At 39.8% G+C, this 13,850-nt stretch overlaps 1 protein-coding gene across 7 annotated transcripts in view; it reads right to left on the reverse strand.

Moving 5' to 3' along the window:
- DOCK9 (dedicator of cytokinesis 9) overlaps nt 1–13,850 on the reverse strand; it is a 177,392-nt gene that overhangs the window by 62,785 nt on the left and 100,757 nt on the right. For all 7 annotated transcript variants that reach the window (XM_069970704.1, XM_069970702.1, XM_069970701.1 and 4 more), the window contains exons 10-13: nt 5,254–5,328; nt 4,829–4,969; nt 2,830–3,033; nt 244–366 (exon numbers count right to left, since the gene is read on the reverse strand). In XM_069970704.1, coding sequence (XP_069826805.1) covers nt 244–366; nt 2,830–3,033; nt 4,829–4,969; nt 5,254–5,328 — 543 coding nt within the window. The remainder of the gene's footprint in view (nt 1–243; nt 367–2,829; nt 3,034–4,828; nt 4,970–5,253; nt 5,329–13,850) is intronic.

Genomic DNA, 13,850 nt, shown 5'->3' on the forward strand with positions numbered 1-13,850 from the left:
ATAACGTTCCCATTTGCTGATAGATACATTATTGGATACGTTATCACACTCAGGACCATAAAACTTAGATGTTGTGGATTATTTGAGAACATAAAATATAATATATAATTTGAGAATAAAATATAAGCATGATTAAAAAAATATATATATTTTAAACTTGAAGTGGGAGCTGGTAAACTAAGTAGTGTGTGTTTCACAGGACTTCAGAGATGTCTGTAGCCATTGCATGTCATCAGAACCTACCTTGGCGGAGTCTGAGCTCTTCATGTAAGGTTCTGCACAATGTGTAATGCTGCCTTGCAGGACCTTTTCTATCCTGGCCACGAGGAAGATATCAGGATGGGGACACGTTACAGAAAATATACCCTAAATGATAAAGTTAGAAATTAGACATTAGAATTACAGCTCATAATTATTGTGCTATGTTACACCTGATAAATACATAAATGAGACCTTATTAGTTTTCATAGTATATGAATTAGATCTTTTTAAGTAAAGTAAGTTTGTTTTGGAAGAGATAAGCTGCCGCCAGAACTCTCGGGCTGCGGCCTAATCCTACAGAGAACATAGGAACGTTCCTTATGATGGCGAGGACAGGAGCCAGACAAGAGAGGTAATTGACGGCTGAACGATCAGTTATTGCAAGTCAATTATTGAAGGTGTATGACTACCTTTAGGCTGGGTTCACACTATGTATATTTCAGGCTGTATTTGGTCCTCAAGTCAGGTCCTCATAGCAACCAAAACCAGGAGTGGATTGAAAACACAGAAAGGTTCTGTTCACACAATGTTGAAATTGAGTGGATGGCCGTCATATAACGGTAAATAACTGCCATTATTTCAATATAACAGCCGTTGTTTTAAAATAACAGCAAAAATTTGCCATTAAATGACGGCCATCCACTCAATTACAACATTATGTGAACATAGCCTTTCTGTGTTTTCAATCCACTCCTGGTTTTGGTTGCTATACAGCCTCACAAATACAGCCTCAAATATACATAGTGTGAACCCAGCCTTAAGCTGCATCTTATCCCTTCTCTCTCCATACAGGAAATATGAAGGTTTTGCCGTAACAAATGTACTTGTATAGGGAGGGAGAAATAATAACCAGCAAGTAGTAAGAAAGGAGTGATTAGTTTTATTAGGTACCAGTGTCATAGCTATCATAGAGGCAGGGTAGGCAGTTGCTATAGGGCCCATGCAGGAGGGGGCCCGGGGGAGAAGGTAAGAGCATGGGTCCTTCTGCTTAACCCCTTATGTACTGCAGTGTGTAAGTGACACAATCTTTACTTACATGCTGCAGCACAAAAAAGGGTTAACAAGCAGAAGACAAAGAGATCTCCTTCTTATAACCCCTGCCCTTAGTTCTCCAGCTGCGCAATCACACAGTAAAATGTGCAAAGCTCCCTGCAGGGGTCAGGGGTTATCATTGCACCATCAGTAAGGCAGATATCTCCTTGTCTACTGAACTTGGGTCACTTAGCCTCTTATGTACTGCAGTGTGTAAGCAGAAAGTAGTCTGCTCCTGCACCTATGTATTTAACCATAAAGGGCTCCTAATGGGCCCTTATAGGTAAAAACAGTGGACTGCCCTAGCAGACATTGGCTCTCTGCTCTGCCAGTCACTCTTGCGGCTGCAGCCAGGATTCTGCCTCTGGCCACAAGAGATTATATTTTTTGGCCACATCACAGAGCATATACTTATATACACACACACACAGTGCTTTGTGTTGTGCGTAGGGGAGGGGGGCCCTTAATATTTTTTTGCTATGGGGCCCCGTGAATACTAGCTACGCCCCTGTTACGTACTATTACTACAGCCATTTCATAACAGAATTTTTCAAACTGGATGTAGGGCAATCTCCGTAATGTGAGGAGTGGAGACTGGCTGACTGACACAGTGATTTACACAGATATTATACTGGCCCTAATGTAATAAAAACCCTCACATAATATACAAACTAATCTGTGATGGTGCTAAACATGTCCTGCATTGTATGCATTTAACATTTTGTTTCCAATACCTAATGTAATGGGAAACCTATTTTTTAAAAAAAAATTAAAAACAATGGAGTAAGAATCATTTATCACACAGCTTCATCTGCATCCAGTCACAGGGACCCAGCAGTTTGCCCAGGAGACTCCTCTATCCCCCACATCTGCCGCCATAGTATGATAGCCTGCTCTGACTTTCCTGTATTGTTTTGCTGAGGATGTCTACATCCTCAACCTATAGGAGTTCTCAGTAGGAGCAGGAAGACTTGTTTATCTCTCTATAGATTCAGTAACATTTGATATAAAATACTGCACCTCCCCAGAGAAGATGTGAAGGGGCAAGTACAATGGGGCTAATCGATAATGCATTCCTGATTACATTCAAGCTGCATTGTACTATAGTGAATACACACACCGCATTCTGCAGATTCATATTAAAGCAGCAGGAAGCATAACTGGTACATAACTGGATTACATTAGACTCACGGGGTCCTAGATGTAAAAAAAGATGAAGAGGGCAAGCAACCTGTAGCATTAGCATAAATGAAAACATTATGAACTGAAAGCAGTTTCCTCCCACGGAGCAATCAGAACCTATTTTCCATCAGCTGTGACTACAGATCACACAGCACTTCACTGAGCAACAAATATACCTTATAAAGAGGAGCACTCAGCGCTACACAGCATCTGAAATGCAAAGATTCTTCAATTATTTAGTTACGTCTTCGGCTGCACTGCCATTTCCTTATCCGTTGCGAATACAATTCAAACCTTAATTATTTAGAAGCATTTAATTTTAGGCGGAAACATAAGCCATAAACCCACTAATACCTGTTTGGGGTACTGCAGCATTGACTCCTGCAGAGACCCGAGAATTCTGCGGCCAAAATCCCCACCGCCATTTAGAAGCTGCTGAGAAGAAAGAGGGATCATCTGCCTCACAGAGGCATGGTTCAAGTCCACAGCAAAGTCTGCAGAGATCTTTTTGTTGGCTTTGATGTCAAACAGACATAAAGTGACAAAGAACGGTTCCACCTGGGTGGGAAAACAGAGTCATACAGTAATGCAACTCTAGCAAACATTTCTAAACGTACAATAAAAAGTGCACTCTAGTTGTATTAAACAGACATCTACATGGAGGTTAACAATAGTAAAGTAGCTAGCTTGTTTATAGTCCAAAATGTATTAAGGACTAATGCAAAATCAGCAATGCAGTGCCTCAGGGAGCTCTCCTTACATTATGCAGCCATCTTGGTCACATGTTGAGAGACAATGCGCTGAATGTTGCAGACTGAACATCCAGACCCTGACCAACAATAACCTCTTTGTGACACGTCAAATGTTTTTTTGTGACAGGTATTCTTTCACAATGAAAAAAATGCTACAAAAACCGGAGACACGAGGACCACCAGAGATAAACAGCAACCTGTAAGATGAATGTGCTCTTAATGAATAACCTTTATTTCAATGTCTGACCTGGCAGATTCATCTTGGAGCAAACATAAGTGAGAGTGTTTCTCTGTTGTTTCTGCTCTATGGAGCAAAAATCTCCTTCATAATAAATTCATGGTCTCCTGACTGACTGTGATGTGACGTCTGCACTGACTGCTGCGTCTGAATACAGTATGCCTACTGTAGGAGGACTCACTGCAGAGAGCAGACAAGGTTAGCATGCTAGATGAAAGAGCAGACTGACAGAGTTGCTCTACAAACTCCCAGAATGTGGAAGTATAACTTTCAGAAACTCCGCTCAATAACTAATAACCTAACCTAAATACACAGTACGTAGAAGCAGGGAGCAGTCAAAGCGGCTTCAGGTGCCTCCAAGTATCTGCTGCCTTGACTAGTCCCTCTTTACTGAGGGAGTCTGTCCGTTCAGTAGCACACAAGGACAAACTTGCAGGTTGGTTGCAGAAATAAATGTTAGTACGTCATATGAAACCCCTTTAAGCTAGTCATTAAATTGTAGGCAAATCCTGATAGATTAGTCACAACCTACTGACAAGATAGACCGTGTAGAGCAGCCAGACTGTCTACTGACATCTGCTGTAGGCGGGAAAAAGTGGATGGGCTAGATTCTAATTGCCCTGTCCTTTAGGGGTTTATTACTTATTCAGGGTAATCTGCAAACAACCTATTAGTAGCTATTATATGATCTGTTCATGCAATAAACACAGCAGCGTGTGCTATGTAATTATAAGCAGTCATACACCTGTTCTATAAAACTGGGGAGGAAACCGTCTGAATCATTCCCAATGCTCCAAAGTTTAATAGAAAGTCCATCAGTAATAAAATACACTTTAAAGGGGTTGTCCGCAGAAAAGGAATTACATTTCCTTTCTCCTGCACATTTCCTGTCCCACCTGCACATTGTGTGGCTACTACATGGAAGAGTGGCCTCACCTATATGCTATGATCGTGATAAGAGTCTTTAGCTTGCTCAGAACTTATACTTCTAAGGACAACCCCTCTAAGTTTTTTAAGATGCTGTTTTCCTACTCCAAAGAATATGTCACAAATATCTGGTAAATGTGCGTGCCATAAGGTGGACCTGTGGCTATGTTGGGCATCCAACCACCATTTAATCTGATGAGGTGGCCACCAGAGACAGGGGGTATTATAAATAATCTGTGTCTTAGTTCATTGCAGAGTACTGGATTTTCAAAGGAGTGTCTTAATGTAGGCTGTAACCATGTCCATACTGGATCCATATTGTAATTAATGGGATAGCTATTCTATTACAATACGCTGATCATAATACATAATGCCTAAAAAAATGCTGGTGGAGCAGAATAAAGGCAGAAAAAAAAAAAACATAAGAAAACCTTACATTTGTGGTCGGCCCCTCTTCATTTTCCGCCACACAACACTGAAGATTAAAAGACAAATCATTGCACTTCACTAATATCCTTTTCCCAAATTTTTCCTCAAAAGGCTTTGTCTCTGGTTCAATTCCTGAAAAGTCAAGTTTCTAAAGAAACAGAAAAGAGATTGTCAATATGACAGTCAAATATGGGAGAGAGAACAGTCAAGTCCTGCTAGGTATACAGTAAAATACTATGGTCATATCTATTCTAAGTGCATTATAATTACACAATATATCAATGGATGCTCAAAAAGCAGTATGAAAAAAATAAGGTGTACAAGGTTTAACTATTCAACGTGGTGTAACTATCCCAATCCCTATCCCAAAACCCAATCACATATGCATATTTGTGTCACGCAAAGGGGTACACATGCTTCATATGGTATTACCTGTGTATCTGAATCCAAGGCAAAAAGCTTCACTCTGCTTTCATTTTTTAGCTTGGCTTCTGTTTCTCTTCCACTCTGGAACAGAAAAAATGGAAGAACATGGTCAACAAAAAAACTCTCAAACTGATGCCAGGCAGGGCTGAGGACCTGGGTAAGCTAGGGTATGTTCTCACTTGGCTACACTACACTTATAAGTCCCATAAAAACAAACAGTATACACTTACAATGATGTTACTTTCAGACTACATTCAAGACACTGAAATATATGTATTTAGCAGCAGCACGGTGTGAGACATGCTGGCATCCCTTGTGCCTGGGTTGTTGTGTATATCACAAAATTTGCTTTTGTATCATACGTGAACAAATCCCGAACAGCTGACATTGGTTTTTGTGAACGCCTTTGGAATCCATAATGAGTGGTAAAAATATAAGTGATATAAGCCTAGCATTCAGAATACTGATACAAACACATTAAGAGCATTTACTGTGAACTGAAAAATGAGGATAATTACAGTCACATTAACAAGTACAAGCAGCCCCAACTTTAAAAAGGCTCAATGACTTTTTTTTTGTTAACTTACAGACAGTAAAATAAAAGTCCCTTAGTTTTGTGGATGTCCAGGAAATAACAGATATAGTTATTGTTATATGCACTTTTTAAATGCTGTCAGTGTGAAAAGAAATTATGGCGTCAATAAACCTCCCCCAAAAAAATTTACTTTTATTAAAGGGCATGACCATGTAAAAATGTAATAAACAGTACATGACTATGACAAAAACTGGCCCAGATGTTAATAACATTAATTTCTGTATACAGCAATAAATGATGGAACAGGTCAAGAAATAAACACATTAAAACTAAACCAAGAGACAGATTCACTTCCGGGCACAGCAGAAGCTTATTTGTGTGGTCAGAGGATAAATGCCTTTATGGACTGTTCCTCTTCTTCTGCCAAAACAACCCTTCAACATTATCAACAGACCCAAGAGTCATTTCTGTGGGTCAGTGGTTGAGGACACTGAGCCAAATACCTGATACCATATCACACAACCTGTAGGGCCAGAACTATGCACAGATTTTAAAAACAAAACACAGATCCAAAAAAACTAAGCCTGGTGTCACACTGCATTTTGGATTCTTTAAAAATGCATTCTGCTGTAATGGATCAGATTTTACCATTTGTTCAAACCGACTCTGTACCCACAATACCCTAAACAGCACAGCATAGAGCTCCGGATATATACAGTGAATAGGCCGGCTAGCAGCATATGAGCTGCTTATCCTCACAGACAGGCAGACAGCTGCATTCTCACAGCCCGGCAGGCAGCTGCTCACTGTAAAGAATAGGCTCCAGTTGATCTATTAGCTCCTATATTCTAATTGTTGCAGGACAAGTTGAGGGAGAGATCTTGAAGTAGGGACTGTTAGGATTTTAAGTAATTGTAGGCAGATAAAATTCCAAAAGCCCTTTTTAGGGCTACTACACAACACAGAATATATGTCCATACAGTGAATAGGCTGCCTATCAGCACATCTACTTAGACAGGGAGGAAGGCAGTTGAAAATTCTATTTGCAGTTACATTCTAATTGTAGCCGGTTTTGGCGCTCTGCACTCCTTATGAAAACATTTAGAAAACTGTGTGGCACCTTTTTTTTTTCCCTATTTCCTGTTACATTCCAATTTTAATGGGGCAAGTTAGCGGTGGGTGTTGTTTGATTTCCCCCTTACCTATGTTATCTGTGGTTGTCATAGGCAAATTTTGAGCATTCGAATATTTTACTACTCGCTCATCCCTAGATCTTACCCTGCCTTCTAAATACTGCATTACCTGCTTATGGAACAATAAAGACTGATACAATGTATCGCTATACAAGTCAGTTACAAAACCCTTGTTTTGATTGGCAGCAGGGAAAAAAAGAGAATTAAGATCATATCTAATGATTAATTGTAGCAATTCTCCTGCTGCTATTTATTAAGCCTTCCGGCAATGTTCGTGTCTGCCAGACCATAATAGAACAGATTTTTTTGTGTGTTCAGAAATATCCAGCGTAGTGTTTTTAATTTTGTACAATTAAAACACAGTCATGCCACAATGGAAACGTTCGCTTAATTCCAGATGTGAAAGACCTGTCCAAACCATAGTTGATGACTACCGTACTGCACTTCCAGCATTAATTCAACCACAATGGCAATCTGTGAACCTTTGAACTAGGGTTTGGGTAGGGAAGTGGTAGAGAATTAGGAGTCAGCTAAAGTACTTGGGTGGTGGTAAAAAAAGTGCACTATGGAGAAAGCTAAAAAGGTCATAGAGATAAACAATTGGCTAATGTGAGAGATATCCTGTACTTCTATGGTTTCAATTCAAAAAGTTATCTAAAAGAAATAGAGCATGCACATTATGGATCAATGTGAAAATGTAGGAAACAATTTACTAATTTGTAAAACTAGAATTCTGGCTCAGTCTGCCCTTAAATACTGGGATACATGCTTTTCGCTAGATTTATCATGTGTTTCAGTTTATTTCTGTCCCTCACAAGAGTGTAGAACAGGAGGAATAGCTAATAGGAGTTGTTATTTGAGCCAGATTAATATATAGCACGTGCCATAAATTGGACATCATATAAACGTCTAAGGCAACTCACATAAAATGTGGTACAGGGAAGAGAAGTGTCAAGCAAGCTGCATAAATGTAAAGTAAGATACACCAAACTGGGAGTCAGGACTGGCACTTAGCATGGCTGGTTGTGTTTGAGGGTTCCTGTACTGAGTCAGCTACCACCTAATATCCTAGCCAAAACCTGTCCCAAGAATTGTACTGATTTGGGGGAAGACTTCTTGAATGCTCTAGAGATGCTGTATCAATCCTCTACCTGACACAAGCATTTTTTTCAATTGCCGCCAGATACATTTTTAAACTGAAAAAAATTACTCAAAAAAGTTGTAGGAGGTTAAAAAAAACCTCTTACTCTCTCCGCTCGGCTCTCCTTCGGTCATAAACAGGGCCGAGCCATGCACAATACATGAACAAACCTGAAAGCTGTCAGCTAACAATTACCAGGTCATTATGTACTATATTACAAAAAACATCAAAACATGCCCAAAGTTCTCCCACGCTCAGGAATGATAGATATTTTACTTTAGTTAATGTAACATGATACAAAGTCTACCAGACTAAATTCACTTTCACATTCAAGCAAACTGGACTGGAATTATGTGAATTTAAACAGAGAAAGATGCCAAGGAAATCCCATAGTATCATTAGTGTGTCTATTCCTGCTGCCCGAGGGTCTTTTTGTCTGAATGAAAACCTTTCCGCTCCGTTACATCAGTCATCATAGTGATAGTCTCCATCTTCATGTTTTAACACAACAGAGATATTCATCTTCTTAGACCATTCCACTACATCTAGGATGTTTTGACTTATATGGCTGTCTTCCTTGGTTTACTTCATTACAGCATTCTCTTTAGCAATGTTGCACAAGGTTTTTCAGTCAGCAAATAATGGCCACCAGGGAGGCCTAAAGAGTATTAAGCACCACTGTTGGAATACACCTGCTCTAAGGGCTGTATTAGATGGCTTTATACCCCGGGAGTTTGCTTAAATGGCCTATTATATGACTTGACTATTGTGCGGTGCAATATTTGCCCAACTCAGCCTTACTGGACACAAGGCTCTAAGCTGCACGGTTATCTGACCGCTAGAAGAAAACAAGTAAAGGCCCTTATAGGCCTTATTCACACGCACAGTAATTTTTCAGGTCCGCAACTCTGGATCTGGATCAGCATCCAGAAAAATTGTAGTGCTAGTTAAAGTTAAACTGGTAAAAAAAATGTAACACTGAGCAAATGTTGTTTGCTTAGATTTGATCTGTGTTTTTCACGGATGTCACATCCGTGAAACACAAGTATCAAAGACTTCTATTGGCTAATCTGTACCGCAATCACAATATGCACTAAGACATGTCCTATTCTTTTCACGGGACGGATTGTGGATCTGTGAAAAAGGGGAATATGACTAGCACAATAGAAATCAAAGAGCACTAATGAACTTTGCAGGATGTGTGAATAAGGCCCTACAAAGGCCAATCAGAAAAGTAAAAGTGACATTGATCAGCTAAGGAGCTAGAAAACAAAGAATCCTCAGCTGATTGAATCTTTTGTGCAGGGTTTAAAATCCATTACTATCGGCCGCACATCTCCCTGTGTAAACATTGGACGTGTAGTTGATAGCAACAGATTAAATGGTTGCATGAACGATACAGGGATCATTACAAGAAAAATAAAAGTAAAGCAAAGAAACAAATCTTCTCCAAAAAGTGAAAGGGCCTTTTACAGAGTGTAGAAATCAGCCAAATAGGCCTGTATATCAACTCATTGCTGGGAAAATAATGTTTGTGGACAGTACATCTGCTTGTGTAAACAGTGGATGTGTTGCTGACAATGTACACATACGCCTATATGAACAAGCCAGCAATCCTTTGTGTGACCCCTCATACACAGTAATTGGGCTGTGTGATGGGTTGATATAATGTGTTGATCGACTCAATTGGCTGTCATATTGGGCAGCGTCTGCTCATCTGAAAGAAGGCAACACTACAGAAAAGCCTACACAAAGCAAAACACTTCCAAGACAAACACAATTACTAACAAAGAATACGTAAGAAAATGCTTAGAACCTAACTACTACATTTCCTTACTTCATTCACATTTGGAAGGTTTGTCCTTTAAACACAGGCAGATTACTATAAATGGTGTACGCTATAGATCGGGTAGTTATTCTATAGAATTTGAAAAGCAATACTACTGGACCAAAAATCATATCTTCAATAATACAGAACAAAAAAAACTTCTGGGCATTAAGGTTAATAATTCTTTATATTCACATGCAGACAATGACAGCAATCTCTCAGTACTGCAGCTGACATCAATAGAGGCATTTATTACAAGTGTCCCTGTCAGTGTAAGCACTCTTTCCTGCACACTATAGTTTCTTCACACCACATCTTTCTGTAAATGTTGATGCACATGTTTACTGCTCTCTGCTAGAAAAGCATGCATGTATACAAGGATGCCTATACACTTCAATCAAACTGCTTACCCGTTTTGCTTGTGGTACGGACCCGTAACAAACGGTGTTGTGTGTATGGTGCCACAGAAATGAATGGGTCCTTATTCTGTCCGCAGAGGCTAGCAGTAAATCTATAGTAGTTTTGATATAACAGAAAAGTGTATCCTGGTATATTTATCTAGCTGTGAGCAATGGTTTATTTTACAAAGTGACTTTCCTAAACAACACTGTGTATACAAAGATTTACAACCATTCCAAAGAATGTGCATTTGTAACAGAATATGCCCATGTAATCTAATTCAATCCTAGAACCAAACAGGGGTAAGTGGTTCTCCCACCATTCTGCCTCAGCTAAGAGACACTTAGAAGAGTACCATTACACAAAGCGATTATCAGCAGTACATTGCCTTTCCTGTGGATAATCGCTTCGTATAATAGATATTAATGTTGTAAAACCCCAATCAGTCGACATGCTCAATGTCGGCTGATCACTGGTTTACAAATGGAACCAAAATCCTAATCCCAATAGCGATGGTCTGCTGGCCTTACTTATAGGAGAAGCGGCACCATCTCCTACGAGCTTCCCAGAGAGCCCCTCTCACAGCTCGGTGTGTAAAATAGCACCCAGAGCGAGCAGGGGACAAGGAGCAAGCGAGTGCTGATCTAACAGAACAGGCAGCGTAACCATGCCCCTACAGTGACTCTGAATATAATGGTGCACAACAAACACCATTTCTACAGATAAAATGCCTCTCTGTGGTCTTCAGTGGCTTTACAGTCATTTCAATAATATCAGAGCTAGATAGTCAACAGCAGGCAGTTTTGAGAAAAGAAAAAAAAAAAAGTTGGCACAGCTTCTAAGCCTTGTCACTGGGAAGCTTATCAAGGAAATTCAGGCATTTTACTTTTCCAGTTTCAAAGTAGAAACTTATCATGGCCACTTCCTTCATATCTTAAGGAAAAGATTAGACAATACTCCATACACTGTACGCAGTGTACTTTATAAGGGCAAGAAATGATAACATTTGCCAATTTCTATAAGAATTAAAGAGTACATATATGCAATGCTTGCGTACTTAAGAAGATTCCATGTTAAATATTAAAAAGCAGAGCAGAATTACAGCATCCTGGATGTGGCAATACTACTTGACTCTTGGTAATGTTCCTATTAGTAAGGGGCTCTACATGTGTGATATACATCAGCATACTGGTAGAAAGGTAGAATGATGCATGTCTACACTAGGCCTATTTAGTTTCATATAAACTACTAGTGACTTAATTTAGTCTCAGAATGTGCAATTTAATTTTGCAGGACTTAAAACAATATGAAGCCACACTTTTGCGTCCTATAAAATAAAGCTGTGTGTTAAAAAACAGGTCAAATATTGTTAGTGGTTTATGGTTAGTCCATTATAATGAACCGATACGCCACTCTATATGTCAGTACAGCTTCCTGCTAGTATGCCACATATTTTAAAGATTTGTAAATTGCTTTGATTTATAAAAAAAAAATCTTCCAGTGTTTAGCAGCTGCTGTATGTCCTGTAGGAAGTAATGTCAGGAACTTTCCAGAGCATTAGCTAAATTCCCATGCCAAAACTTTCTGGCTCTGGACAGTTGACAAAGGTCGCAGCAGGGAATTCTGAGTCTGACGTGACAACAGATAAGTACTGGCTTGAGTTTTTTGTTTTGTTTTTTTCAATTAGAAAATAGAAATAATTTGCAGACACCAACACTGCTGCCAGAAAGTTATACAAATTTGTACTTTATTTCTATTTTAAAAATCTCCAGTCGTTGAGTACTTATTAGCTGCTGTATGTCCTACAGGGAGTGGTATTTTCTTTCCAGTCTGACATAATGATCTCTGCTGACATCTCTTTCTGGGACAGAAAATCCCAGCAGAAAACCTCTCCTCTCCAGACTGGAAATAATACACAACTTCCTGCATGGCATACAGCAGCTGATAAATACTGGAAGACTGGAGATTTTTAAATTGAAGTAAATAACAAATCTCTGGCAGTTTATATGAAAGGAAAAGAAATGCTAGAGTACCCCTTAAAAGGAGTACTATGGCTTTAGACAAAACAAAAAAAGACGCCACTGAAGTCCCAGTCTGTGATACCTTTTAATATGTGTCCCTCTCATGCCGAAATCATGGCGTTCATGGACCACAGAGACCCCCCCCCCCCCCCCCGTTCCTGCCAATAGCTTTCTGTCTATTTCCTGGTTCTTGAGCTGCAAGCGCTCCCCGAACATCCGGCCGCTCTCGCCATCCCCTCAGCTGCAATGCCTCCGCTCTGACACGCCCATGTCACCACCCTTTCCTGCTTTCATCCACTCACTGAAGAAGGACATGATGACGTGCAGCGGGGGGCCGAACAGAACGGACTGAAAAAGAAAGGTCGTTCCTGCCCCAAAGGAATATATTACATGGCGTATCATCCAAAATGGCGCAGGGACGAAGATGTGTCGGGACGACAATCAATAGGAAAGTAAGAGAATCCAAACTTTCGGTGGTTGAAAAAGTGGGTCAGGATCTGCTGATAGAGGCTAAAACGGCTACACAAAGCTATTACACAGTTATATAACTTTGTAATAGCTTTGTAAAGCCAAGTAATTGCTTAGCGCCGGAGTACCCCTTAAAGGCAAAACCAGAACTAGATTCTAAACATTATGGACAAATAGTATGGGAAGATTCATAGTTTTCTTATGTCATATACTGCACTATGACATCCCTGGACAACTACCATCTGCCTTACCTGTAATCTTCCACAATCTAATTATTTTCATGGAACGATAACAACTTGTCTTTCATTTATATATTTACAATGTCTTTTTCTACTCCATGAGCCACTCCACTAATAGATACGCACAGTGCAGCAACCTTACATATATCTTACTTTGAATAAAATCCTGGAAACATTCCCCAGAGATTCTGATCCGTATTGACTTAATGAGACTGTCATTCAAGCACTGCCAATTTGCTGGCCGTTGTGCATCTTTCATTCCATTAGCGCCACAGTCAACACCCTGGCACTAACTGAATCACTACCCATGCACATCCAGGCACCATTATAAGCAAAAGCCTCACAGAGTAATAGGAAACTTCATCTAAATTGATATTCTGACATGTCACAGATGTGTCAGAAGAGAACATTGGTTAGCCTGCACAAATGACTGCTCTGTAACTGGATAACTGGATATACAGCAATCCACAGGAACATCGAAATGAAACAAAGTTGGAGTGGAGGCTGTGTGAACCTGGCAGGCAGAACGCTTCCACCTGGTTTCAGTCTCCTAATAAACAAAGAGTGCTTTAGATTAACCACATCTATCTACTCCGCAGCAAAAGAGATTGGAAACAATTCCCTCGGAAACTGGTCTCCTTCCTGAACACAGAATATTTAATAAGAAACCCAATTTTCTCTAAGCTTTTTCTAGTATTGACGACAGAGGAGAAGCAGAAAATCTAGAAATCTATTATCCAAGAAATACCTTTCCCAGGGTTACAGATATCTGTACAACA

Source organism: Dendropsophus ebraccatus, chromosome 5 (genome assembly GCF_027789765.1).
Source record: "Dendropsophus ebraccatus isolate aDenEbr1 chromosome 5, aDenEbr1.pat, whole genome shotgun sequence".
Classification (NCBI taxonomy): domain Eukaryota; kingdom Metazoa; phylum Chordata; class Amphibia; order Anura; family Hylidae; genus Dendropsophus; species Dendropsophus ebraccatus.